Source organism: Oncorhynchus kisutch, linkage group LG9 (assembly GCF_002021735.2).
Source record: "Oncorhynchus kisutch isolate 150728-3 linkage group LG9, Okis_V2, whole genome shotgun sequence".
Taxonomy (NCBI): Eukaryota; Metazoa; Chordata; class Actinopteri; order Salmoniformes; family Salmonidae; genus Oncorhynchus; species Oncorhynchus kisutch.
In genome coordinates this window covers 23,925,738-23,951,986 of record NC_034182.2, presented here as the reverse complement: position 1 = coordinate 23,951,986, position 26,249 = coordinate 23,925,738, and the positions used below count along the sequence as shown (strand labels likewise).

The following is a 26,249-nucleotide window of genomic DNA, read 5'->3' as shown; positions in this document are numbered from 1 at the left end:
GTTTGTTTGTTTTGGAGGAGGACTCATGTGTGCTGGGTTTGACGGCATCATCCTCTGACTTCACTTTTTAATAATTGAACAATCAGAGTAGATTTGTGACCAACAATTAGACAGTGAGATTGACACATAGCCTACCTGTAGACCTACGCCAATTCCGCCCCCCCCCCCTGTCTTTTCTCCTACCCCAACTAGTCTCGACTCCGCCCACACTTCACGTTATTGAAGGAAGAAGAATTTGCTGCAGTCCCTCGTATTTTGCATTTTGCAAGAATCTTTCCCCGTGTTTAGAAAGAAATTAAGTGTTGCTTAATTGGACTAGCCTGTGTTGAGAGCCCCCGACGGGAGGGAATATATAGAGGTACCTTCACTCAGCATCAGTGGAACATGGACAGCGAGGGCAGAAAGGTTGTCGTCTGTGACAATGGCACAGGGGTGAGTGAATATGTCGACAAAACGTTGTTTTAATAACTTTAAGAGTTTTATCACTACCCCACCGAGTAAAACAATTATAATATTGAATGTTCATTTAGGATTTGGGAATGAATTATGAGTGTATGCATAATTGGAATTTAACAGCCTGCAAGAAGTAATATAGGTGTGTGACGCTGTATCTTAATCAATTGTATTTGTCCATTTGGCTAGATGCCCCCCCCCCCCCAATTTTAAAAAAATAAATAAATTCAGATTGGTGAATTAGTCTAGCCAGTTATCCAAACTTGTAGTAAACATGACCGAATCCTGACCCAGGGGCCCAGACCTCCAGGGGACCCTCACTGATTTTGTTAGTCACTCTCACTCAGATATCATTCATATGGAATAAGTCATGGCAAAATGTGTAGAATTACAGGAAATTTGCAGCAAAACTGCAAACATTTCTCTCCACATCATGGCAAAATGGGTAGAATAGCTTTAAAACTGAAAACAAGTATCTTAGTAGGATTGCAGGAAATTTGAATATGAAATTGAAACAAATTTGCAACCGTATCTCACTCAGGGCCCCCAAAATGCTGTGTTGTGTGTTGATAACAGCACAGTTAAGTTATTTTCTAGTACCTTGCTACAAAGTTGCAACATTTAATTCATAAATGTGGTAACAGAGAGTCACTAAAAAAGTATGATGTTGTAGAAGCCTATGTAGAATGCTGCTCTCTGCGCAGGTAGTAGGTTGGGGTGTGGGTCTGTTATGAATGCACATCTGTCTGGACTTGTCACAGCCGACTCCTCTTATTCACACAAACTGCCATACATGGTGGTGATGTGTTGGAGTGAGCTGTTATTGGACGGGAACCAGGAAGGAACACAACCCAATACTTTCTGAGATGATTCTCAATTCCTCATGCTTCTTGCTTCTTGAGTTCATCTGCACGAAACAAATGGACATTGAAAGGTCCTTTAAACTTCATGTCCTGCAGAGGTACAACATAGATTTATGAGCTACAAGAGTTCACTGGCCCAGCCTCCACACTTGCGGCTGGTGCTACTGATTGGAATAGAGGTCTAGGCGGGACTGATTTCTTAATCCCGCTCCCGCCCGCAACCGCAGTTTTTAATGCTGCTCCCGCCCACTCTCTGGTTTTTATGTCCGACTCCCACCTGCTCCCGCAAGATCTGGCCCCGAACCCAACCTAAGTCGCGCAATGTTATTTTAGGTGTGTGACGCAGCTCGTTTGGCAGCTATTGTCCCAGCAATTTTGCGCCCTATAGGCAATAAACAAATGCGCAGAAATGATCTAGTAAATAGATTAGATTAAATTACCAGAGATTATCACGTGGCCCATTATATTAGACTATCGATCGGTTTTACTGGGCTATATAAACCAGTAGGCTAGACGTACAGTAGTTTGACGAGAGCATAGTTGGAGAGAGAGCGGACACTTTTGAGATACGATTTTCAGACAGAGACAGATATTGGTGATCAAATAGGCATTTTTATTCCATGGCAATGTAGTAAACTATAGCCAAATCATATTTAGAAATGTAGTTTATTTGTATTTATCTGCCCCGTGCGTCTCCGCCCATGCATATAGCCTACTCTTTTTAATTGAGACAATACGGCACCTGATCTCGCATGTCCAAGAGGATATGTAAGGCTACCGAATTTGAAGCAGCAAGAATGATGACCGCGGACACTTGCACTTTCTCTTGAGCTACAGTACGTTTTGCAGATACGATATAGCATACCTTTTAGGAGTGGGACTATTTGTAGGTAGAGACAAATAAATGGGTAATTCATATTTAGCCTATTGAAAAGGAAAAAGGCGCGACCCTCGCTGACCATGGTAAACGCAGGTTGCGCCTTTTCCTTTTCAGTGATGGTCATATTTTTGGACTGCACCTCGAATCACGCTTGTTGGGCGCCCTCCACTTCTTTCCATTATCAATATTTATTTACAGACACTGTAGTAAACTATAGCATAATAATATTTAAGTCAATTTCCTTGGAAAGATAACTGCCACGTGATTCTCTGCCCATGCAACAATATGCCCATTTTCACACCTGAGATGTGTTTTCATCAAATTAATTTGTTGAATATAAAAGGCTGTGAGTGATGTAGTGCACATAAACATGTCTTTTGCCTTAAATTCCCATGTACCGAATAAAAATTCAAAGTTAAATGTGTTTCTATCATATTTTCCCAAAATGTTGCGTTATAACTACATTTTGGAATTGGCACGTGCGCTCTAGCCAACAATTTGCATTTAGCCTACAGTGCAGGTATAGGCTACATGATGATATTATTATAGACAAAAGACCGATACTTTTTATTTGTCAAACGGCAGCCAAGCGTCGATCATTATATCAATAGAGTGCAAGACGATGAGTTTATCTGAAGTTCATGATAATTTACGTCTGTAGCCTAATAAACTGCATGCTTTCCCTAGTCGCTGTGGGAGGACCACACAACTTGTCATCGCTTGACTCCAAGTTTACGTCGATATGATGGTTATTATATCAATATTTGCGCATAAAAGCGTTTCCTCCGTCATTTATTGCATAATTAATTTTACTGACACAAAAAAAGTTCCCATCATGTCTAGCATATTTTGTTTTGTCGACATTTGAAAAGTTTACTGACAAATTAGCGGTTCCCATTTTACTCAGATAAAAAGGTTGAATGGAAACCTGGTTATAGACATGGTTGTTGAATTCGTTAATTTTCAGTCCTGTGGCCTTCACCAAGTGAGTTCCTAGTCAAGTGTTGTCATTATAATTAAACTCTTTATGACAATACATATCTCATAAGGCCTTATTTGTAGGCCTAGCGTTACCTTAATACAGTTGCCGGAAACTGATGGTTTACAGGACACATCAGGCCTGCAAACTTTCCCAAAATTCCCAGATTAAAAAAAAATCATGGTTGAAGGATTTCCATGAATCTTCAAACCGGGATTACTAGATAACCTGAGAAATGTAATAGAATTTTGCAACCCTACCTACAAGTCAGATTAGACTGGTTTGCAGAGTGATGTGTGATTCCTATTGGAATCTAGCCATAGCTAGGAAATTCAACAGACATTTTTATTCACCTGCAACCATAATGAGTTCCAGATTTAGGAACAGTGTGAGGTGACTACCTAAACCGTTTAAACTGGAACAACCAAATATAACTAAATGATTGGATTGGTTTAGAAAAAGTATAGTTATGTATCTTTGTGTACCGTAAGATTACTCAATCAATCACCCAATGTTACTTTCGGTTTTGAACATCAGCTTCAAACAGCTGAAAATCCAATAGTTTTGGTTATGGAAATTATATTTCACAACGGTTTAGATGGTACAATGATTCTCTACACTACACTTGCTTGTTTTGTCACATAAACTGAAATTAGGCGAACTATAAACATTTTAGCAACCAGGAAATGGCAGAGCAATTTCTGCATAGTGCTTCTTTAAAAAAATGTAGTTCATGTGACTTCTCATTTAGTTTTGAGTCAATAGCACAAATATTTTAAGTAATAATGTCTTTTCATTGACTTTGAGTTCAACGTACTAGAAGTATTTGACTAAAAAGGCCATGGGCTTTATTTACTGGGTAGGCAGGCTACTCTATTTAATTGAGACCACACGTATAGCACACTTGATCTCGTATGTCCAACTAGGAGAGGAGAGGTAGACTACTGAACTCAAAGCTGCGAATGCTGAGAGTTTGTGAATAATACAACAGAGGTGTTTCTAATACAATATTTCTGAACGCCTGCAGCATGAAAAATGCAGGCCGCGCCGCAATGAACTCTGTTGGGGCATCCCGCAGGAATGATTGGAATGTATTGCACATCTACAGGGTATGGAATGTGTCTTGGCCAAAAAAGACAAGTTAGGACATTTAAAGAATACACTGTACAAAAATACCAATATGCTGAAAAAGTCAAACATTTTTGGGCATTGAGTGGAAACCAAAATGTGACCAGAGAGAATGTTAAATTTGCTAAATCATGCTAAATTTCTGCAAAATATTTTCAGTTCAACTTTAAAGGCTGATACAGGTAAATAGACAGAAATAGAATGTATAATTTACTATTTCAAGATGCATTTTACACTGTTTTTATTGATGACTTGATGCAGTTGTTTGACACATCAGCCTTTAAAGTTGAACTGAAAACATTTTGCAGAAGTTTAGCATGAGTGACATTCTCCGTGGTCACATCTTGGTTTCCACTCAATGCACAAAAATGTATGACTTTTTCAGCAGACTGGTATGTCCTTCACCTCATGTTGAAAGTGTATTGAACCAACAGAATGTTTATTTCAAATTGGTTTCCATGCAGTTTGTCAAGTGTGGCTTCGCTGGCTCCAACTTCCCCGAGCACATCTTCCCTGCGTTGGTGGGTCGGCCCGTCATTCGTTCAAACACCAAGGTCGGAAACATGGAGATTAAGGTGAGGTTAATTAAGGAGGCAGTTGACTTCCAGCCTAAAGATAAACACCGACTCTTATGTGTCAAGGGAAAAGTTCTTCTCCAAACACGATTGCTCCTCAGCTGAGCATATTCTCCTTTAATTGTGCATGACTGTGAACTCCCTCTCTGACAATCACAATATAGAGGTAATATCTCAAAGTTCCATGTCTGTAGCCTCTGTATATTTTGGAATAATCAAAAGAAATCCAAACCAACTCCCCTGGTGACCACCCAAACCTAAACCTAGGACTTGATGGTGGGTGATGAGGCCAGTGAGTGTCGCTCCATGCTGGAGGTGTCCTACCCCATGGACAACGGCATCGTGCGCTCCTGGGAAGACATGCTTCACCTGTGGGACTACACCTTCGGCCCTGGGCGCCTCAATATCAGCCCCCCAGACTGCAAGGTCAGTTATTCTATATAGGTTAGTTTAATTGAGGTAAAACACAAATAAATTGCAAGAGAGACCTAGGTATGAAGTGCATTTAGTCTGTTAAACTTCCAATGTTTTTTTAGACTATGACTTTTTAGACATTCCATAAAACCTTAGGATTGCATCTTTAAGTTAAAAAAACCGTTTTTACATTCCTCTGCCCTCCGTGTATGTTGTGTGGGGATCAATACAGTTGAATTTGATTCAAGGTGCTGCTGACGGAACCGCCCATGAACCCCACTAAGAACCGGGAGAAGATTGCTGAGGTCATGTTCGAGACCTACCAGTTCCACGGCATCTATGTAGCTATCCAAGCCGTGCTCACACTCTATGCCCAGGGTAAGGGGAGACGAGACCCAAAGACATGGCTCTCCCTGTTTTATATATATATATATATAGTAATGCCTAGACTTTAGCTCAACAGGATAACACATTCTTGTGGGGGCGCAGGTTCGAACCCAGTCAGTCACCATCATACCATCTGTTACGTGACCCTGTGTGTCCTGCCCTGTCCTGTCTCCAGGGTTGCTAACGGGTGTGGTTGTGGATTCGGGTGACGGTGTGACCCACATCTGTCCCGTGTACGAGGGCTTCTCTCTCCCGCATCTCACGCGCAGGCTGGACATCGCAGGGCGTGACATCACACGCTACCTCATCAAGGTGTGTACAAGGGTCGCGTCCCAAATGGCACCCTATTCCCTATGCAGTACACTACCTGGGCTATCACCTGGGACGGATATATGGCAACGTTAATTCTCTCCCTCGTGTCAATCATCATGCAAAATCTTTGCAAACACATAGCCTATAGGACTACACATTCCTCATGAACTATTTTGTAATGAAAATTACTTTCTGGGGATGAATATAAAAGACTCCTTTGTTTTTTTCCCCACCTCTGACCCATCTCCCAGCTGCTGTTGCTGCGCGGCTATGTCTTCAACCAGTCGGCGGACTTTGAGACGGTCCGCATGATGAAGGAGGAACTATGCTACGTGGGATACAACATAGAACAGGAGCAGAGACTGGCCACAGAGACCACTGTGCTAGTGGAGTCATACATAGTACTGTAGCTAACCCTATCCACACGTGTCAATTAGAGCGAATGCTTATGAATGTGATCAATACTCTTTTAGCTTGTAGCAAAACTCAGGAACAATCGGACACCCAGGATAACCTCATATAAATCTCTCTACCCCATGCCCATAGCTACTGTAAATGTGTCATAAAATACTTCAGAAAATAAAGAGGTATGAATGTGTAATTATTCACTTACTCGCTCTCTGTTCTAGCTCCCTGACGGTCGTCAGGTGATGGTGGGAGGGGAGCGGTTCGGGGCCCCTGAGGCCCTCTTCCAGCCCCACCTCATCAATGTAGAGGGAGCCGGCGTGGCTGAGCTGCTGTTCAACACCATCCAGGCTGCTGACATAGATCTCAGGTCAGCGATACGCCACCCTGCGCCGCTAGCTAGCCTTGTCTCATACTCTATGTGTTGTAGTAAACCTTTCTATTGTGTGTTTTAATGTCATACAAGTATGGGAGGAGGCTAGGCTATAGCATCAGGTCAGCTATACAGTACAGTACAATACACTGTTGGCCCGTGCTAAAGTTAGAGATCTGCACAATAGTTGTTACATAGTTGTAATATATATGTTTACATATGTTTACACACATTATATATTGTTGTTACATACATGTGTACGTGTAGGTTATTGTAGTTGTTTGGTAGCTGTATTAAATGTATTATATAAGCCATAATATTATACATCTGTAGCTAGATGACCTCAATCTCCCTCACCCACCCGTTAAATGAATGAGAACTGTTTGCACACGTTATGGTTTATGTCTGATTCCATGTTGTATGTGCCTCTCCCTCCGGAAGGTCTGACTTCTACAAGCACATTGTGCTGTCTGGAGGCACCACCATGTACCCCGGCCTTCCCTCCAGACTGGAGAGAGAGATAAAACAGCTCTACCTGGAGAGGGTGCTGCAGGGGGACACTGAGAAGCTCTCTGTAAGCACACGCACATACATGCACGAACGCTTGTACACACACACACACACACACACACACACACACACACACACACACACACACACACACACACACACACACACACACACACACACACACACTACAATAAGTAAACCTGTGTATATGTTGTGTTCCTTCATTTTAGTTTACCACATATCTTTCGACCCACTCCCCTTTCCCGTTACTTTCCTCCCTCTGTACAGAAGTTTAAGATCCGCATTGAGGACCCTCCACGGCGTAAACACATGGTGTTCATGGGTGGCGCAGTGCTGGCTAACATCATGAAGGACAAGGAGTCCTTCTGGTTGAGCCGGGCTGAGTACCTGGAGAAAGGCCTAAGGGTTCTGGACAAACTGGGAGGAGGCGTGAGATAAAGGTGAAATAGGGGTTAGGTAGGGTCTCACACAGACGAGGTCTGGGGGTGCCGGACAAACTGGGGCGCGGCAATAGATAGAAGTGCTCGGTCGTATTGACTTGGCACAAATGGAAGAAAACGCTGTGCTCTAATGAACACGATACTGGATAAAATGGGGGCCGGGGTCAGCTAGACTTAATACAAAAGAAAGAGTATATGATACTGTGTTAAAAACTGTGATTCTGTAATAGAGAAATGATCATGCTTTCCTGGATGCATAGGGGCCAGCCATTAGCTCTGATTAGAAATCTCTGTTATAAGAAGCATGACATAGAATAGCATTCTCCTCTTCGTAACGATCAACTTTCCAAGATGTTTTCCTTGTCAAATTGACATATTGTATTGCATACAGTACAACAATTACACAGTACAATTACACAATATAATTGTACAATTGTAATGTTTCACATTTTTTACCATTTTAATTCTCACAGTGTCAAATTGAACCCTTTTGATGAGGTTCGTTATGTTGTTTCAAATGCATATGAAAATAAACACAACTGACTTTAATCTAAATGCCGAATGGAATAAAGTGAATGTTATGGTCTTTGACTGAATAGCCGTTCAGTGTTGGACTATATCTTTGTGTCTTTAAAGAATGTCAGTTATCACTTATTCTCTGTCACCCATCATGTGTGTAAACACAGTTGGAAAAATAGCCATGTTTGTTTATTCTGACAGTGTAGAGAATATGATTAGTCAAAGATCTTGTGACCGTGGTGGTTTGAGGTTGCCAGAATCTGTCTGCTATATAAGAATAGTAATTAGCTGTCTCCCAGTTCGGACTTGTAACATTCCCTCTGCATTATAACTTCATCATGATATTACGGTACATATTTTAGGCAGCAAACACTGATAAACAAAGAATACATCATGTAACAGCACTATGAACAGATATTGCAATTTTATTGCGATTTTGTAATTCTGGACAAAATACAGCAATGTGTTTATACATGAAAAGAAAGTGAATGCCATAATGTTGCATTTTTCAACACAACCAACACATGCATCACATACGAAACCTGCAGGTTCTTTACATAAAATGAAAACAGCATGCAATAGTCTTCAGAGAATGTGTCATTGTTCGTCTTTAAATTAACCGTCGTCCAATGGAAACTTTTCACTTTCATAAATAAACTTGTGATTCATATTAAATATAACTATTCCACATTTTTAAACAATTATTGTAATAATACATTATCATAAGTTGTTTTTTGAAAATAACATTGAGTTGAACAGTCAGTTGACAAAGATGACCTGCAGCGGGAGGAGTCACCATGGTGACTTTACATTCAACCAATCACCATGAGGTATTACATGGTCCCATTTTCATTGGCCGTTGTCACAGATTGTCTTTTCTCTGAGAAGCTCCTTTTTTTCATGGAATGTTACAGCAGTTCTATAGAAACAGTAATTGAAAGTAAAACAGAAAAAAAGGTATTATTCTGACAAATATGTCCCTTTCTTATCGTAAAGTGAAATTAATTTGGCAAAACAAGGAAATATTGTGCCATTTAACAAAAGTCCTCATACATGTTGTCTACTTGTAAAGTTTAGAATATTTCCCCCCACCCTGTCAACTGTCGACAATATGTGACGAGAGATGGCAGCGTCAACATCAACAGTACCTCAGACCCAGAATCACAAAATGGCTTCATGGTGTTTGCTTGTATTGGCTCTTATTTACTCCTATATCCGTAACACTGTAAATAAGTCAAAAGAACCACGTCCATCTTACGTTAAAGTAAAGATTATCCTTTAAGCTTCACACATTCCTATGTGTATGACTTTACTTTCTTAACTTTGGTATTGAGGTTTGGTCTTGTAAAAAATATTTATGTTGCTTGTACAGTAGCAATACTCCCAAAGGACATACTGGTAGCTAGTGGTTTAGCCCCCCACCCCAACCCTCAATAACAGGGTTCTGAACATAGACATAGAATTCATTCTAATTCTATGGTTCCGACCAGCGAGCAGCAGACTGATGCACAGAAGTGATGTGAATAATAGACTACCAACCTCCCCTTTATCTAAGGCTGTATCAAGTGACACCATATTCCCCATATAGTGCACTACTTTCAACAAACATGTAGTGCAGTGCGCTACCTTTAAACCTCCACTATGGAATAGGGTGTCATTTGAGACTAGCCCCTTAGTCTTTAGTGTGGGCTGTAGTTATGACAACACGTCCAAGACACAACACAGCTTTTTTAATCAATCAACCAATCGAAAAACGCTGAGATCCGAGAAGTACCCTTCCCTCTCTTCCTCTCTCCTTCCCTCAATCACTCCTCACACATAGACTCCCCCAGGTCCACAGCTCCCCCTCTGGTCAGCCGCCGCATCTTGCTGAAGTCGTGGTCCGTGCGGAGGTAGGAGAGAGAGGGGCCTCCCTCGCTGTGGCTGGCCAGGTCCTTAGGCTGTGCCTGGGTGGGAAGGGTCCTCATCTCCCCCCCGGACCTCCAGTAGAGGGTGTAGTCCTGGGGCTCGGAGACGGCGAAGGTGGAGGCACAGAGCTGGGCCAGGGCCTCGCTGCTCTCGCCGGCTCTCCACTGCAGCGTCCGCACAGCACTGCGCTCGCCGTCCTGGAACAGTACCCGAACGCACCTCTGCACACACACACACACACACACACACACACACACACACACACACACACACAGAGAAACACACACAGGCAGAAACACACACATGTAGAAGCAGACACACACATACATACGAGCCCCCCCCCCACACACACAAAAACACGCACACACAAAATAAGTTAGAAGATGTATCATCTTATTAACTCACACAAGCAGCCTTTATAACACAGCCCTCCGAGGCAACACAAAGCTCAGAGAGGTTCAAAATAACAGATCATTTTCCATTCATTTGAACCAAGCTAATTTGAACCAAGCTAACAAATTCAACACTCAACACAGTACATTATACACACAGGCTCAATAGGCTACTATTCATTACACAGCTTTACATACTGTAGGCTATATACCATAAATTCTCATTCCTCAAAATAAATCTATACCAACCACTCTCAAATAGCCTACAGTGCATACAGTCTTCACTGTTTATTCAACAGTATTCATAGGCATGTATAGTCTTCATATTCTAACAAATTCTCTACTTTTATATCTTTACGTTAAAACACACCCACCTTAAAACGCACACACTGTAAACATACATTTAACCAGCTCCATTAAGTCATACAGTCCCTTCATCTTGACAAAAATAATCCATACACTAGTATACATGAATGTACAATAATATACATCTCCACTAAATGTGAACACAGCGTACCATAATACACATAACACTGTCTGAATGTTCAGTACTGTTCAAATGTATTACATAAGTGGAGAACCACCTACAGTACCAGCGCCATATAGCACACACACACACACACGATACAGCCCCAGCAAAAAAGTTTCCCATTACCCACTATTATAACCACGTCATTAAACAACATTAAAAAGCAGCAACTTACAGAGTCACTGAGCTCCTCGCTGTCCGTGTGCATATTGTGTTTGCTCTCTTCAGTGGGTTGCTGCTGCTCAGTAAATTTCATGTTATCTGACCGCCCACTTCTTCATAGCACTTAGCTAGCTCACTGATCTCCCTCAGTGCCAGTACTGCAAATCTGTTGGCGGGTGTGCGTGTGTGTTATAGCTATTTGAATAGAGTGAGCAGCCCAAGTGACTGAATAGCTAACCACAGTATTTGTACCATTTCATATGGTGAATGGTGGTCATCATTTGTGGACGCTTCAAATACTAGGAGAATGGTGTGGCTGTGTGTGTGTTAGAACTAGCAGCTATTTGAAGGGAGTGAGTATACTACACGTCACTAATCAGCTATCCAGTGTACTATGTTAACTGGTGAATGGTGGTCAGAATTTGGGGAATAACAAGCACGAGGAGGGTGCGCCTGTCTGGAGTGCTAGATGGGCGGGGTTTGTTCTTTTGGGACTATTCCATTGGTTCCATTGCACCAGGCATCACAATCCAGCACAGCTAAAGTATTTGAAGGAAAATGAATGCTATTTGAACCGAGGTCTGGGTGACCAGAGGGAGAGCGGACATGCTGACTCTTCCGAGGGGAGAGTCTATTATTCACATCTGTGCATTGAAAAACGTCTTGGTGTCACAGGAGGTCCACTTTCTCTTTTGTCTGATAAGCTGGACAAGGTTAATCAAAGTGCCCCTTTCTCCCCGTATGCCACCCACAGCCTCGGATGGCATATGGGAGGGGCGTAGGTTGAGATCTGTAATCATACAGATCTCATCCCCAGGATCCAAATCCAGTTGCTTCCCCACCTCCTCCAGTAACTTTGCCTGGTAGCCCATCAATCCAGAGGTCATGTTGAGTACTCTGATTGATAGGGTTGAGGTTTTGTACGTTTGTGGAAAATACAGGCAGAAAAGTGCTCCGTCTTTACAAAGAGGGAAGTACTAGTATAGTGCCAGTAGCACGCCATGTGGGGTGGAGGTAATCAGCCAGTGACGGCTCCACCATGGGAGTGTCGCAAAATCCGGATTCCTCCATATTGTGCAGGCTAGGGGAGTCCCTAGCCAGGACCTTGCTGTTAAGGGGCTCGTCCCATAAGCTCCTAGCCTCCCTGAGGCAAACTGGGACCGCAGGAAGCAGTTGCTTAACGGGGGACATGCAGGATGGGAGTCTTTCCCCATCATACAGGTCCTTTCTGGAGTCCTGGCCCCCTAAGGGAGCCGGACACTCGATGCCAAGTCTGGCCGTGGCTCACTTGCAACTGCTGAGGAGCCTAAACTCCAAGTGAGGGAGATTTGCGGCTCTTCCGTCCTGGGGGCAGGGAGACCTAGGGACTTGAGAGGGGAACAACAACGGTGTCTTCAACCTCAATCTCAGTCTCAAAGTTGAGGACACGCAAAAGATTTATCCCCGTTGTCATCCCCTAGCTCGCTTTCCCGACACGATATCGTCAGACAGTGAGGGGCTCGCCCCAGCTTACCTCGGTTGTGGGGGGTTGAGCCTCAACCTCGGTTGGTGGCTGCGAGGTGAGGGAGGGCCTCCTCCTGATACCCACAGCAATTTCAGCAATTTACAATGACAACAGGACTTGGGGTTGTTGAAAGCTTCCTGAGCATGCTCCCTTCCGAGGAAATTGATACATAGAAGGTGAAAATAATTTTCTGCAATCATGGAGCCGCAAGCGCAAGAACACGGGGGTTTGAGTGCTTGGCTCAGCTAGCCTTGGGGTGGGGCAGCAGTAGCCATTGTATAGAACAGGGATAGCTGATGACAAGACACCTTTTGTAAAAACAACAAATCAAATGTCTTTGTCACATACACATGGTTAGCAGATGTTAATGCGAGGGTAGCGAAATGCTTGCGCTTCCAGTTCCGACAATGCAGTAATAACCAACGAGTAATCTAACCTAACAATTCCAAAACTACTACCTTACACACACAAGTGTAAAGGGATAAAGAATATGTACATAAAGATATATGAATGAGTGATGGTACAGAACGGCATAGGCAAGATGCAGTAGATGGTATCGAGTACAGTATATACATATGAGATGAGTAATGTAGGGTATGTAAACAAAGTGGCATAGTTTAAAGTGGCTAGTGATACATGTATTACATAAATATGCAGTAGATGATATAGGGTACAGTATATACATATACATATGAGATGAGTAATGTAGGGTATGTAAACATTATATTAAGTAGCATTGTTTAAAATGGCTAGTGATATATTTTACATCAATTTCCATCAATTCCCATTATTAAAGTGGCTGGAGTCAATGTTAGTGGTGGCTGTTTAACAGTCTGATGGCCTTGAGATAAAGCTGTTTTGCAGTTTCTCGGTCCCTGCTTTGATGCACCTGTACTGACCTCGCCTTCTGGATGATAGCGGGGTGAACAGGCAGTGGCTCGGGTGGTTGTTCCTTGGTCCTTGATGATCTTTATGGCCTTCCTGTGACATCGGGTGGTGTAGGTGTCCTGGAGGGCAGGTAGTTTGCCCCCGGTGATGCGTTGTGCAGACCTCACTACCCTCTGGAGAGCCTTACGGTTGTGGGCGGAGCAGTTGCCGTACCAGGCGGTGATACAGCCCGACAGGATGCTCTCGATTGTGCATCTGTAGAAGTTTGTGAGTGCTTTTGGTGACAAGCCAAATTTCTTCAGCCTCCTGAGGTTGAAGAGGCGCTGCTGCGCCTTCTTCACGACACTGTCTGTGTGGGTGGACCAATTCAGTTTGTCCGTGATGTGTAAGCCGAGGAACTTAAAAACGTACTACCCTCTCCACGACTGTCCATCGATGTGGATAGGGGGGTGCTCCCTCTGCTGTTTCCTGAAGTCCACAATCATCTCATTTGTTTTGTTGACGTTGAGTGTCAGGTTATTTTGCTGACACCACACTCTGAGGGCCCTCACCTCCTCCCTGTAGGCCGTCTCGTCGTTTTTGGTAATCAAGCCTACCACTGTAGTGTCGTCCGCAAACTTGATTGAGTTGGAGGTGTGCATGGCCACGCAGGAATGGGTGAACAGGGAGTACAGGAGAGGGCTCAGAACGCACCCTTGTGGGGCCCCAGTGTTGAGGATCAGCGGGGTGGAGATGTTGTTACCTACCCTCACCACCTGGGGGCGGCCCGTCGGGAAGTCCAGTACCCAGTTGCACAGGGCGGGGTCGAGACCCAGGGTCTCAAGTTTGATGACGAGTTTGGAGGGTATTATGGTGTTAAATGCTGAGCTGTAGTCGATGAACAGCATTCTCACATAGGTATTCCTCTTGTCCAGATGGGTTAGGGCAGTGTGCAGTGTGGTTGAGATTGCATTGTCTGTGGACCTATTTGGGCAGTAAGAAAATTGGAGCGGGTCTAGGGTGTCATATTAAGCCCTGGGCTTTTGATAGGCATAAGCTACCTAGTAGAAGCTAGCTTATGTCATGCAGTCTCTCTCCTCCTGGGATTGAAGGTATTACCGGCATATCACACAAGGGGGCACTAAAAACACAATAAAAGCCCATTGGTTATCAGAATGCAAAAAACATTTTGCACAAACGAATAGCAAAATAACTAAATGCCAACAAGCGACAACAAACGCAATAACGATAACGAACACTAATTGCAACGACAAGTAAATCCAACTCATAAAGTTATGCAAGCATAGCTTACTAGCTACCAAATGTGATTTTCAGTGAGTGGACACTTACAAGCGAAAGTTGAATGAGTGAAATTGTGCAAATGAACAAAGTTGTGATGCATGCTTTTCTGAAGGAAGCAGCTTGTGTACACGGAGCAGATGTGAGAAGAAAGGAGGAGAAAAAACGCTAACAGGAAGCACAGGGGAAAAATGGCAACTGTACAGATAACTCATCCAGAGATCTGTGACTTCTGGCAGAAATATATGATAAAATATCTGATGGCAAACATTTAGTAGTGAATTCTATAGAACGCTCTAGATATAGAACACTATGGGCTCATCGGCTCCCTCTTTCTCCCGTTGTGCTGTTTACAAACAAACAAGTGACAGCTCAACTGGACTTTAATGCAGGGAAACTTAAATCCGTTTTACTTCATTTCTACCTGCATGTTAAATGAGGAACAAGAGGTGGAAAAACTCTAGACCACCTTTACTACACACACAGAGACGCGTACAATGCTCTCCCCTGCCCTCCATATTGCAACTCTGACCATAATTCTATCCTCCGGATTCCTGCTTACAAGCAAAAATTAAAGCAGGAAGCACCAGTAACTAGGTCAATAAAAAAGTGGTCAGATGAAGCACATGTTAAGCTACAGGACTGTTTTGCTAGCATAGACTGGAATATATTTCCCGGGATTCTTCCGATGGCATTGAGGAGTACACCACATCAGTCACTGGCTTCATCAATAAGTGCATCGATGACGTCATCCTCATAGTGACTGTGCGTACATACCCCAACCAGAAGCCATGGATTACAGGCAAAATCCACACTGAGCTAAAGGGTAGAGCTGCCACTTTCAAGGAGCGGGACTCTAACCTGGAAGCTTATAAGAAATCCCTCTATGCCCTCGGATGAACCATCAAACAGGCAAAGAGTCTCAATACAGGACTAAGATTGAATCGTACTACACCGGCTCCGACACTCGTCAGGCGTGGCAGGGCTTGCAAACTATAACAGACTACAAAGGGAAGCACATCCGAGAGCTGCCCAGTGACACGAGCCTACCAAACGAGCTAAATTACTTCTATGCTCGCTTCGAGGCAAGTAACACTGAAACATGCATGAGAGCACCAGCTGTTCCGGACGACTGTGTGATCACGCTCTCCGCAGCCGATGTGAGTAAGACCTTTAGACAGGTCAACATTCACAAGGCCGCAGGGCAAGACGGATTACCAGGACGTGTACTCCGAGCATGCCCTGATCAACCGGCAAGTGTCTTCATTGACATTTTCAACCTCTCCCTGTCTGAATCTGTAATATCAACATGTCTCAAGCAGACCACCATAGTCTCTGTGCCCAAGAACACTAAGGTAACCTGCCTAAATGACTACCGACCGTAGCACTCACATCTCTAGCCATGAAGTGCTTTGAAAGGCTGAAACCCTAGGCCCACTCCAATTTGCACACTGCCCCAACAGATCCACAGATGATGCAATCTCTATTGCACTCCATACTGCCCTGTCATACCTGGACAAAAGGAACACCTATGTGAGAATGCTATTCATTGACTACAGCTCAGCGTTTAACACCATAGTGCCCTCAAAGCATCACAACTAAGCTAAGGCCCCAGGGACTAAACACCTCCCTCTGCAAATTGATCCTGGACTTCCTGACGGGCCGCCCCCAGGTGGTAAGGGTTGGTTAACAACACATTTCCCAAGCTGATCCTCAACAGAGGGACCCCTCATGGGTGCATGCTCAGTCCCCCACTGTACTCTGTTCACTCATGACTGCACGGCCAGGCACGACTCCAACACCATCATTAAGATTGCCGATGACACAACAGTGGTAGGCCTGATCACCGACAATGATGAGACAGCCTGTAGGGGGACGTCAGAGACGTGACCGTGTATTGCAAGGACAACAACCTCTCCCTCAACACGATCAGGACTAAGGAGATGATTGTGGACTACAGGAAAAGGAGGACCGAGCATGCCACCATTCTCATCGACAGGGCTGTAGTGGAGCAAGTTGAAAGCTTCAAGTTCCTTGGCGTCCAAATCACCAACAAACTAACATGGTCCAAGCACACCAAGACAATTGTAAAGAGGGCACGAGAAAACGTACTCCCTCTCAGGAGACTGAAAAGATTTGGTGTGGGTACTTAGATCCTCAAAAGGTTCTACAGCTGCACCATCGAGAGCATCCTGACGGGTTGCATCATGCCTGGTATGGCAACTGCTTGGCCTCCGACTGCAAGGTACTACAGAGGGTAGTGCGTACGGCTCAGTACATCACTGGGGCCAAGCTTCCTGCCATCCAGGACCTATATACCAGGCGGTGTCAGAGGAAGGTCCTAAAAATTGTCAAAGACCCCAGCCACCCTAGACATAGACTGTTCTCTCTGCTACTGCACAGCAAGCTGTCTAGGTCCAAGAGGCTTATAAACAGCACTGCCAAGCCATAAGACTCCTGAACATCTAATCAAATGGCTACCCAGACTATTTGCATTGCTTCCTCCCCCTCTTTTACGCTGCTGCTACTCTCTGTTATTATCTATGAATAGTCACTTTAATAACTATACCTACATGTACATATTACCTCAATTACCTTGAATAACCGGTGCCCCCGCACATTGATTATGTACCGGTAACCCCTGTATATAGCCGCACTATTGTTATTTTACTGCTGCTCTTTAATCGTAACCTTTTTTGGCATTTTTCTTAAAACTGCATTGTTGGTTAAGGGCTTGTAAGTAAGCATTTCACTGTAAGGTCTACTACACCTGTTGTATTTGGCGCATGTGACAAAAACAATTTGATTTGTTCTGGGGAACTACGGTAAGCTTCATAATGTGAAATAATGTGAGAGATAAAATGAAGAACGCAATCTGCATTATCTCCTAATGTATTGCACAAGTTGACTGCAAGTATAAACTTAAAATTAGCTGCAAATATTCACATATTTAAAAAATGTTTTAGACGGTTTTGAAAAACTATCTTGTGGCTTTTTCCAAATACCCCTGTATACGGTATATACGGTATACCGCCCAAGCCTAGAGGCAATAATGGGTTAGCTAGCTAGCAGCTACCTCATGACTAAGGCACACTGTAGCTAGCACAGTGCTAACCGGAGGGAACCACGTGGTGGCAGTTCGACTTTGGGTAGGTATTCTCCCACGACCGTAGAGCCATGAGGCTAACCAGTCGGTCTAGTTAACACAAACAAGTAAACCATGGTTAAACTAGACGAGAGAACGGAGCTAGCAATATTACTGTGTTGCAGGCAGTGATGCTGATATGGTTAGCTTGCTTTCCAGGGAGCTAACCAGGTTAGTTTAAGCCGTGGAGTGAGCTAGCCCTTTGTTAGTGTGGTTAGCTAGCTTTCCAGCTAGCTAGCCAGGTTAGCTAATGTCTGCGGCGTAGCTAGCTGTGTAATGTTAGCTACCACTGGAGACTGAGGAGTAGAAAATGTATTCTACTCGAAGCAAAACCTTCCTTATGGTCAGTACTCAACACTATCAATGGAAGCTGATTGTCCTATGTTCGGCAGCATTAACCTTGCGATTCGCCTGAGAACAGTTCAGTAGGGAGACAGGGATCTAGTCGTGCTGAGGGTAGTGGTCTCTTCCGCAAGGAAGAGAGGCGAGAATGACTAGCGGGCAGACATCCAGGAGATGTGATCCACTGAGACAATCCCATTGTGAGATATCGAAACAAGTAGTTGAAATATAACTGTACATTTCTTTGTGACAACTGCTGATGTGAAAAGGGATTTATAAAATAACATTGATTGATTGAAATAGTGTCTTACCTGGTTCTGTTGTCTCTCCTGGTGGCTCTTGGCTTCCAGGCTGCGTCTGTGGCCCCACTCCCTCAGCCCATCCTGGGCCTCACGAGTCAGACCTCCTGGGAGGACTTGGTCCCCCTCCGCCTCCGGGCTCTGGATCAGACACAGGCTAGCATAGACGCTGGTCAGGTAGTACCCACCTAGGAGACGGAGTGGGGGCACGGAGCACAGTGAAATGTCAATACAGTGACTTTGAATGCCATCTAAATATCCATTCACCCACATATGTCTTCATTATCCCCCATGTTATTATTTTAAAGGTGGAGGGGTGTATGAGAGAAAGGGTTGTAGTGGGTGAGGTCCATAGTGGTACCCTCTCCTTTGGGGTAGAAGTAAGGTGTGTGGCAACACTTTATTTTAATGGTCTGTAAAAAAACATTTATTAATCATAACTCCCACATTTATAAACCATTTACTAATTACAGTAAAGCATTTTTACAGTCCCTAATATAAAGTGAGTCCTATTTAACCTTAACCCTTACCTAACCTTAAACGTAAATGGTGTGCAATCTTTTTTGTCAATGCCTTATGAATGGTTCATAATGAAGCGTTAAAATAAAGTGTAACCAGGTGTGTATTGTGGGGTGTAGTGTATAAAAGGGTGGAGTAAGTGTGTAGTCTGTACCATCTCCCCTAGGTGTGTAGTTACAGATATAGGTGGATTAAAGGTGGACAGGGTGTAGGCTATAAAGGGTGTACTTGGGGTGTAGTGCGTACCCTCCCCAGTGAGCCAGGAGGGCTCCAGCAGCTCCATCATGTACTCCACCTCCAGTAGGATCTGAGGTGTGTTACACATCACTATCACATAGGACAGCGCCGGCAGGAAGTCCGTCGAGCTCACTTCCTGTCCTGGGAGCATGAATAGGATGGCAAGACAGCTTTAACAGTTAATTGATTGATTATGACAGTGAATAACAGCTCCATCAATTGTGCTATTAAAATGTTTATATTTATAATAGATAATGACTCGCTTTAGCTACTTTATATTAAATTAAATCAAGCAAAGTGAAGGCCTCTCACCACCATCGTGGAGGGCCCCCATGGCTTTCTGGACCGCCTTGCACATCTGCAGAAGCAGCAGCATCTTGTCTATGGGCGAGTGTGTGCGCTGCATGAGAGCCAGCTTCTGCCTCACCCTTTCCACGCCACGGGTGTCGGGCACGCCCACAAGCACCCCAAGGTGCTCCATCGCCCCCTCTTGGCAGTCCAGGAGACTGCAGGCCAGGCGCTGGGTGGAGCCATCCTGTCTGTGGAGGGAGAGGAGGGCCTGGCCAAGCAGCACCCTCAGAGGCTTCAGCACACAGCCAAACATGGCCTTCTCCAGGGCTAAGTCTGCATGGGGGAAAACACACACATACGTCGGTAGGCACGCACACACAGACGCATGCATGAGCATGCACAAACACAAACAAACGCAAGTGCACATAGACGCACACACAAACTAGCAGTTAAAGATTGAGGAAACACATTGTATAAAGTTACACTTTATTTCTGAGCACAAACTCTTTTCTCAAACATCTCAAAGTACCAGTTATATATACACATACCCCTACACACACCAACCACTTTACAGAGGAAATTATTCTTCATTACTGAGGGATTGGGGGAAGTGGCAGTATACAGGCTTGCCTGACCAGGCTGACATTGTCCAACACACATAATGCTAACCTCAGGTCTACATCAATACCCAGCCCCCGTCTTCCCTCGATCTCTTCCTCTTTTCCTCTGTCTCCCTCCCTTTCTCTCTTTCTACCTTTCTGTTCCTCTCCCTCTCGCTCCCTCCCGAGCCACTGAGAATCGTGCTGCTCTTCAAGTGCGCGTGGGACTGTGATATCTTTTTATGATAAACGATGAGCGAGGAAAAAAATGCAAATGCCTCCACCAACGCAATGTATGTGTGTGTGTGTGTGTGTCTGCGCAAATCGTAGCAACGGTGAACTAAAATCAGCAGAGTCTGCTCCACTCTCTCCAAAATCCTCAACACTCACTGCTCAACCAGGCAACAGTGTATCACACACATACACCAACCATAGTCCCCCCTCCCTTGAAATCTCAATGAACATATGCCCTATATCTCCTATCCAGCAACGTACTTTTTGGCTGGCTCAATGTGATAGATGGGTTTCTCTGGCGTGGCAAGCAAAGCTTTTAAAATCCTAGTGACAATATGAACTCCACTGGATGAAGAGCTACCCCTACGCACTAGCATTGTGGTGATAATACCGTTTCACTCAAATCCTCTGTGGACAGTCTACTCCCCGTCTCATCTAAAGCTAGCCTGTTGTTTCCGCAGACAGAATTATCTCTCTGCCACCGTCTCCTCTGTGTAATGGTGGGTTTACTGTGCATTATTATGTATCCTGTAAATCCAATGGACAGTATCTCATTGACATGCTGCTCACATCTAATAACATTTATGTTCTCGTCATCTATTATGTGACACCTCTGTACCGCTCTCAATCCCATGATTACCAAAGTAGTGGTTGGAACTTGAGACAACTAAAGTTGAAAAAGGTACCTTTCTCATTGTCAGGCACCAGGGTCTCTAGGGGGGGTGACAGCTCTCCGCTGTCCAGCAGGAAGCAATTGGCCTGGGACAGGAAGCGCCGCAGTCCCTGGAGCACCCCCACGGAGGTCGTCGATGAGAAAGACGATGATGAGGATGCAGCCTGCGCCAGGACCTCTCTCAGCTCCTCTCTCTGTCTCTGGATGAACTCCTGGACCAGGGAACCAAACGCAGACCTCCAGAGAGAGAGAGAGTTTATACCAAAAACATTATGATGCATTTACACAAGGGTACACAATTCCACAGCAGTCCTATCAACCAATATCACTGAATTTTCTGAAACGTTTACAATGCGACGTAAATTTATGTAAATAAATAGACCATTTGAATGCTCAAAGGCGCTAATATGGCGTCCAGACAATGTAAAAGTTGGCCAAAGTCCCTCGCTATGTTTATATATGGCTCTGCCAACCTCCGATCCCTGGACAGCTCCTCCACCAGCCTGGCGAGCCTCTTCTCTGGAGCGAAGAAACACACAAACGCCGCACTCATCCTGTGGAGGCCTCCGTGGCCCCCCCGTGAGCGCACCATGGGCGGGCGGTGCTGGGGGTTGTGGTTTGGTTGTTTAAAGTACTGGTCCTCTGGTTCTGGTTCCTCTTCCTCCAGGCTGCTGAATGAGCTGCTGCTGTCCAGTTCGGCCAGAGAGGGGGCCGGGCGGCCCTCCAAGGCTAGGCACGCCACCTCGATGCTAGGCTCCTCTGGAGCAGGAAGGTCCTCCTCTACCTCCACCACTTGTTCTGTTGGAGCCTGGGGAGAGATGGCGTCAAGGTCATATCTTCATTCGATGCATCAATTTGTCAGTGTGACGAGTGTGTGAGGAGTGTGCGAGTTTGTGTCAATAAAGGAGAAAAAGAGAGTGACACGAAATAAAAGAGATAAAGGAAGACAGAGGAATATGGAAAGAGAAGAGACAGAGAGAGACATATCTCATAAAGTTACCTTTACCGGTGGCGGTACATTTATTGGCACGAGATCCTCATCCTCTGCCGACGTCGGGGACAGTGCAGGGGTCCTCCTCAAGACGCCAGCCCCAGGATGGATCTTCCTGTGTGGGTTGGGACTGGGCTGGAGGGGGGTGGGCTGGAGCCTCTCCTGGTCCTGTGGGTCTTCTGGGACTGAGGAAGGAAACGACCCAGCCCCCCCACCACCAGACAGAGTCATGGAGCTCTCGGTGGAGACACGGACCCTCATACTGCGTTTGAAGCGGTGGCGTTTGTGTGACGCCACCTGGGTTGGCTGCTGTTGCTGCTGCTGCTGGGGAGGAAGGGGGGAGGAGGAGGATCGAAGTTAGACATAACCACTGATTCAGGATCATATATTTTTTCACCCTCCTAATGTTTATGGTTAGGATTGGTGGTATGGGTAAACTGATCCTAGATCTGTGGTTAAAGGTAGACTTTGCAAGATGACACCATCCTAAACAATGGGATGGCTGACTTGCCACTTACAGCCATTTTGTTGTCTATGAGTTTGAACTTCGAGCTGGAAGAAGGCAAGTAATCTGATTCAGGGTCAGAAATAATTTTCACCCCCCCAATGGTTATGGTTTGGAATTACCTCCACCTGTAGGAAGAGTGGGTTGATGAAGCAGAGAGACTCCTGTCTGCCGCAGGACAGCAGGTAACACAGGTCCTGGGACAGACCTGCCTTGACCTGGGTGGCACTGATGGGTGGAGCCTTGGTGGTGCTGGGTGGGGCCTTAATGATGGTGGGTGGAGCCTGCCGGTCCCCTGGTCCATTCTGGGTGTCAGACAGGGGACACCAGAACTCTGTTGGGATGTGGGGAAAACAAGTAGAAAGACAATGCAGTCTGGTTCAGATTCTGGTACTGAACGTTTCCATAGAGGATATGTCAGTGATTAACGCCATAAAGAGATTGATATTGAAGTGCTTTGAAGACCATATCCTACTGTGATGGACATTTAGACCCAGTCCAGAAAACAAGCCCTAGACACTTGTGTAGATCTGAATGAATTGGATAGGTATACGTTTCATCCACAGTCTCAATGTAATGCTACGCTATAGATCCGTTGAATGAATCCCTACCTAATCCCATATGAGAGATGGCCTCCAGCTTTCTGTGGGAAGAGGCCTGAGCAATGGCTTCTGGGAGCTCCAAAGGGAAAGGCAGCACATCTCTGGAGACAACACACACACATAGTTATTTCAGATCAAATGATATGGTGGTTCCCAAGACATAGTGGGCTGGAACATGTGGGGGACCTGTTTTGGAATGGGAGTGCCATTAGAGTATTTTTAGTCAGTCGACAAAACAGACCAAAACAGTGGCAGTGTTATTGACAGGTACATGGGTGCAAAGGTAGTGCTTAATCACCTGCTGATGCAGTAGAAGGCCACCAATCGGCAGAGGTCTGGGAAGCTGAGGGCGGAGCTCTCCAGGGCGAAGGCTGGTGATAGGGCAGAGAGTTTAAAACGGATCACAGCCTTGTAACATTTGGCAGCATTCTTCATTGTTCATGTGTTTCATTGTTAGTTTAGGAGGAGTGTTTCTTAACTCCAGTCCTCGAGTACCCTCAACAGTACACATGTTTACTGTAGCCCCGGACAAGCACACCTGATTCAACTAATCATCAAGCCCTTGATGAGTTGAATCAGGAGCGTTTGTCCTGGGCTAAAATCAAAACCTGTGCTGTTGGAAGTACTTCAGGACCGGAGTTTAGTGTGTGTGTTGACTTTGATGGACACATGGTACTCACTTGAGTCCTCCTCACATATGAGACATTCCTTGATGGAGGACGCTGCCCTGTCAGCTGTCACTCGGACACACAACATCTTCCTCTGGCTGGAGCTGCATTTACGCACCAGGAACGTCTACAGGGGCCATCCATAAACATTGGCAAAGAGAACAATAATTATGTACCTAATCAAAATGCCTTTATTTGTATGGCACGTTCAATGGAAACAAAGATTTTAAAACTCACAATGCGTTTCGGCTGCATGGCGTTACATTTTGTTCCCATTGAATATGCCATACAAATAAAGGCATTTGAATTAATTACATGAAGAGTGCCTTGGACCTCCTTTCTTTTTGATGACCAATTTATGCTTTTTTACCAATGAGAACCTTCTGTTTCCAAAGACCTACTATTGTGTACATTAGCAGCGCTTCCCTCCCTTTTTACTACAAATAATGACGTACCGTTAAACAAGTACTGTTGTAAATGTTCGATAAGTGCTGTCAATAGCAAGTAAGTAACAGTAAGTCATGGCTGAAGTTGGATTTTATGAGAGTGCTTTGTGAACTGTACAGTAAGTTCCTGAGTATCTTGTATACTACTCCATTGGAAAGCTGTACTAAATTGAACAGATGCAGTTCACCTGAGAGTGAGGGATAGTTCATTAATTGATGGAATGATCGGATTGGCTCTCCTCACCCCGACAGGTTCTCTGAGCAAGATGTAGAGGGCGGAGTCAGCGTTGATTGACAGCTGCAGCCAGATAGGGTGTGTGTGGAGGAGGCGGTCCAACACACTGAAACTCCTCTGGGAGCCCAGGTCCCCCTGCATCTAAATAGAACACAGGAAGGGTTTTATGTATCTCTCTTGTTTTCCCATCTCTCTCTCTCAAAACTGCAGGGTGGATGTCACAGTGGTGACATTGTGTGGGCTGCCGAAGAGCATTGCGAGCGTAGCAGCAGATGGTTGCCTTGGTTACCGAGGCCTACACATCCTACCAGGCATTCCCGCTCAGTAACAGCACCCCTCTCTTCCAACACGCAGAGATAGACACACACACACACACACAGACACACACACACACACACAACACGCACAAGCGCACACAAACACACAAAACACTAACAAAACAAACCCCTCCAGGAGTGCATGGAAGCTACTGACAAGGTGAAGAGTCTTTGGTATATTTCTAGAAAGTACCGTGACTTTCCAGTGTTGCAAGTGTATTTATACCCTTTGTTTTATTGGCAATTCCTCTCTACTGGTAAACACAACATCCTCATCCCTCGCATCCTAGAGAAAGGTGAGATGTAGTTCTGAACAGGAAGGAGCCTGTTGTTATTGTTTTCTTTTATGACTTGATGATGATAACATTAGTCATTATAGGAGTCAGTCATGTAGGAGAAATCACTTAGAAACAAGGAGGATAACACGTTCATGTTGTCTAATTACTACATCGCGGCAGATGTAACACTTCAAAACCCTTTTCGTCATTTTCTGTGTGAGAGAAAATATTTTCCAGTACGAATAAGTCTCATAATGCAATAAACACCATTATCAGCCGGAGTCATAATTGAGAAAACTCTAAGTCTCTATATTATCATTCAATCTGAAGGGCTCAATTCCCTGGTCTTTACAAACTGATTTAACATGGTAATATAGTAACACAAGTGACACACATCCTGTGTCCTCTATGACTATCATAAACAACCTCCCACCTCAAGTGAGTGTGAAGGGCAGCGTAGGGGTCAACCACCCGAAGCAAGGCCGACACACACACACACACAACGCCAAAGGCGAGAGAAAAACCATGCTGGTTACTTCCAGGTCCCACTTACATAAAACACAACACGGCCCCCCGCCCCTCCACACACACACGTAATGCCCAGAGAGGGAGAGAGAGAAAGAGAGAAAGATGGAGAGGCTCATATGCAATATCCTAAATCTACGAGTAGGATGTAATTGATTTGTGTTGTTTGTCATGTATTCTTACAGACTTGAAAAGGTAAACATGTATTATGGTCTTAAAAGAAAAATCCACTCAAAAAACTATATATATATATATATATTTTTTTTTTTCATTAGTCCACTTAATATATTCCAAAAATGTTTTGCATGCCAGCCTTCAAGTGAGATGGCACACAATTGGCCAGTCATATGATGCAAAGTACATCATCATGATGATGTGGCAATTGACACTTTGCTCCTTGAAAATCCTACATCTTGAAAATCA

General features: G+C 44.6%; 2 protein-coding genes across 3 annotated transcripts in view; one reads left to right on the top strand and one right to left on the bottom strand.

Annotated features, from left to right (window-relative positions):
* Positions 1-201: 201 nt before the first annotated feature.
* On the top strand, positions 202-8,897 carry LOC109896936 (actin-related protein 2-like). Its single transcript, XM_020491397.2, has 9 exons — positions 202-432; positions 4,768-4,878; positions 5,146-5,304; positions 5,541-5,670; positions 5,855-5,991; positions 6,243-6,392; positions 6,621-6,766; positions 7,211-7,343; positions 7,568-8,897. Exons 1-9 carry the CDS (start codon positions 385-387, stop codon positions 7,736-7,738), a joined length of 1,185 nt encoding a protein of 394 aa, XP_020346986.1. The 5' UTR covers positions 202-384; the 3' UTR covers positions 7,739-8,897.
* The window catches only part of LOC109896935 (ras and Rab interactor 2), a 46,425-nt gene continuing 28,840 nt past the window's right edge, over positions 8,665-26,249 (bottom strand). Inside the window, exons 2-13 of one of the 2 annotated variants that reach the window (XM_020491395.2) lie at positions 24,716-24,847; positions 24,038-24,152; positions 23,656-23,728; positions 23,367-23,458; positions 22,878-23,089; positions 22,260-22,574; positions 21,733-22,067; positions 21,273-21,496; positions 19,775-20,086; positions 19,472-19,603; positions 18,719-18,894; positions 8,665-10,388 (exon numbers count right to left, since the gene is read on the bottom strand). In XM_020491395.2, coding sequence (XP_020346984.1) covers positions 10,065-10,388; positions 18,719-18,894; positions 19,472-19,603; positions 19,775-20,086; positions 21,273-21,496; positions 21,733-22,067; positions 22,260-22,574; positions 22,878-23,089; positions 23,367-23,458; positions 23,656-23,728; positions 24,038-24,152; positions 24,716-24,847 — 2,442 coding nt within the window. In that variant the 3' untranslated portion in view covers positions 8,665-10,064. The remainder of the gene's footprint in view (positions 10,389-18,718; positions 18,895-19,471; positions 19,604-19,774; positions 20,087-21,272; positions 21,497-21,732; positions 22,068-22,259; positions 22,575-22,877; positions 23,090-23,366; positions 23,459-23,655; positions 23,729-24,037; positions 24,153-24,715; positions 24,848-26,249) is intronic. The other variant, XM_020491396.2, reaches the window with a different exon arrangement.

Coding starts and splice junctions, on each gene's coding strand:
- LOC109896936 (XM_020491397.2), top strand. CDS start 385: ATGGACAGCGAGGGCAGAAAGGTTGTCGTCTGTGACAATGGCACAGGG. Junction 5,305..5,540: donor TCAGCCCCCCAGACTGCAAG/GTCAGTTATTCT, acceptor ATTTGATTCAAG/GTGCTGCTGACGGAACCGCC. Junction 6,767..7,210: donor GCTGCTGACATAGATCTCAG/GTCAGCGATACG, acceptor TCCCTCCGGAAG/GTCTGACTTCTACAAGCACA.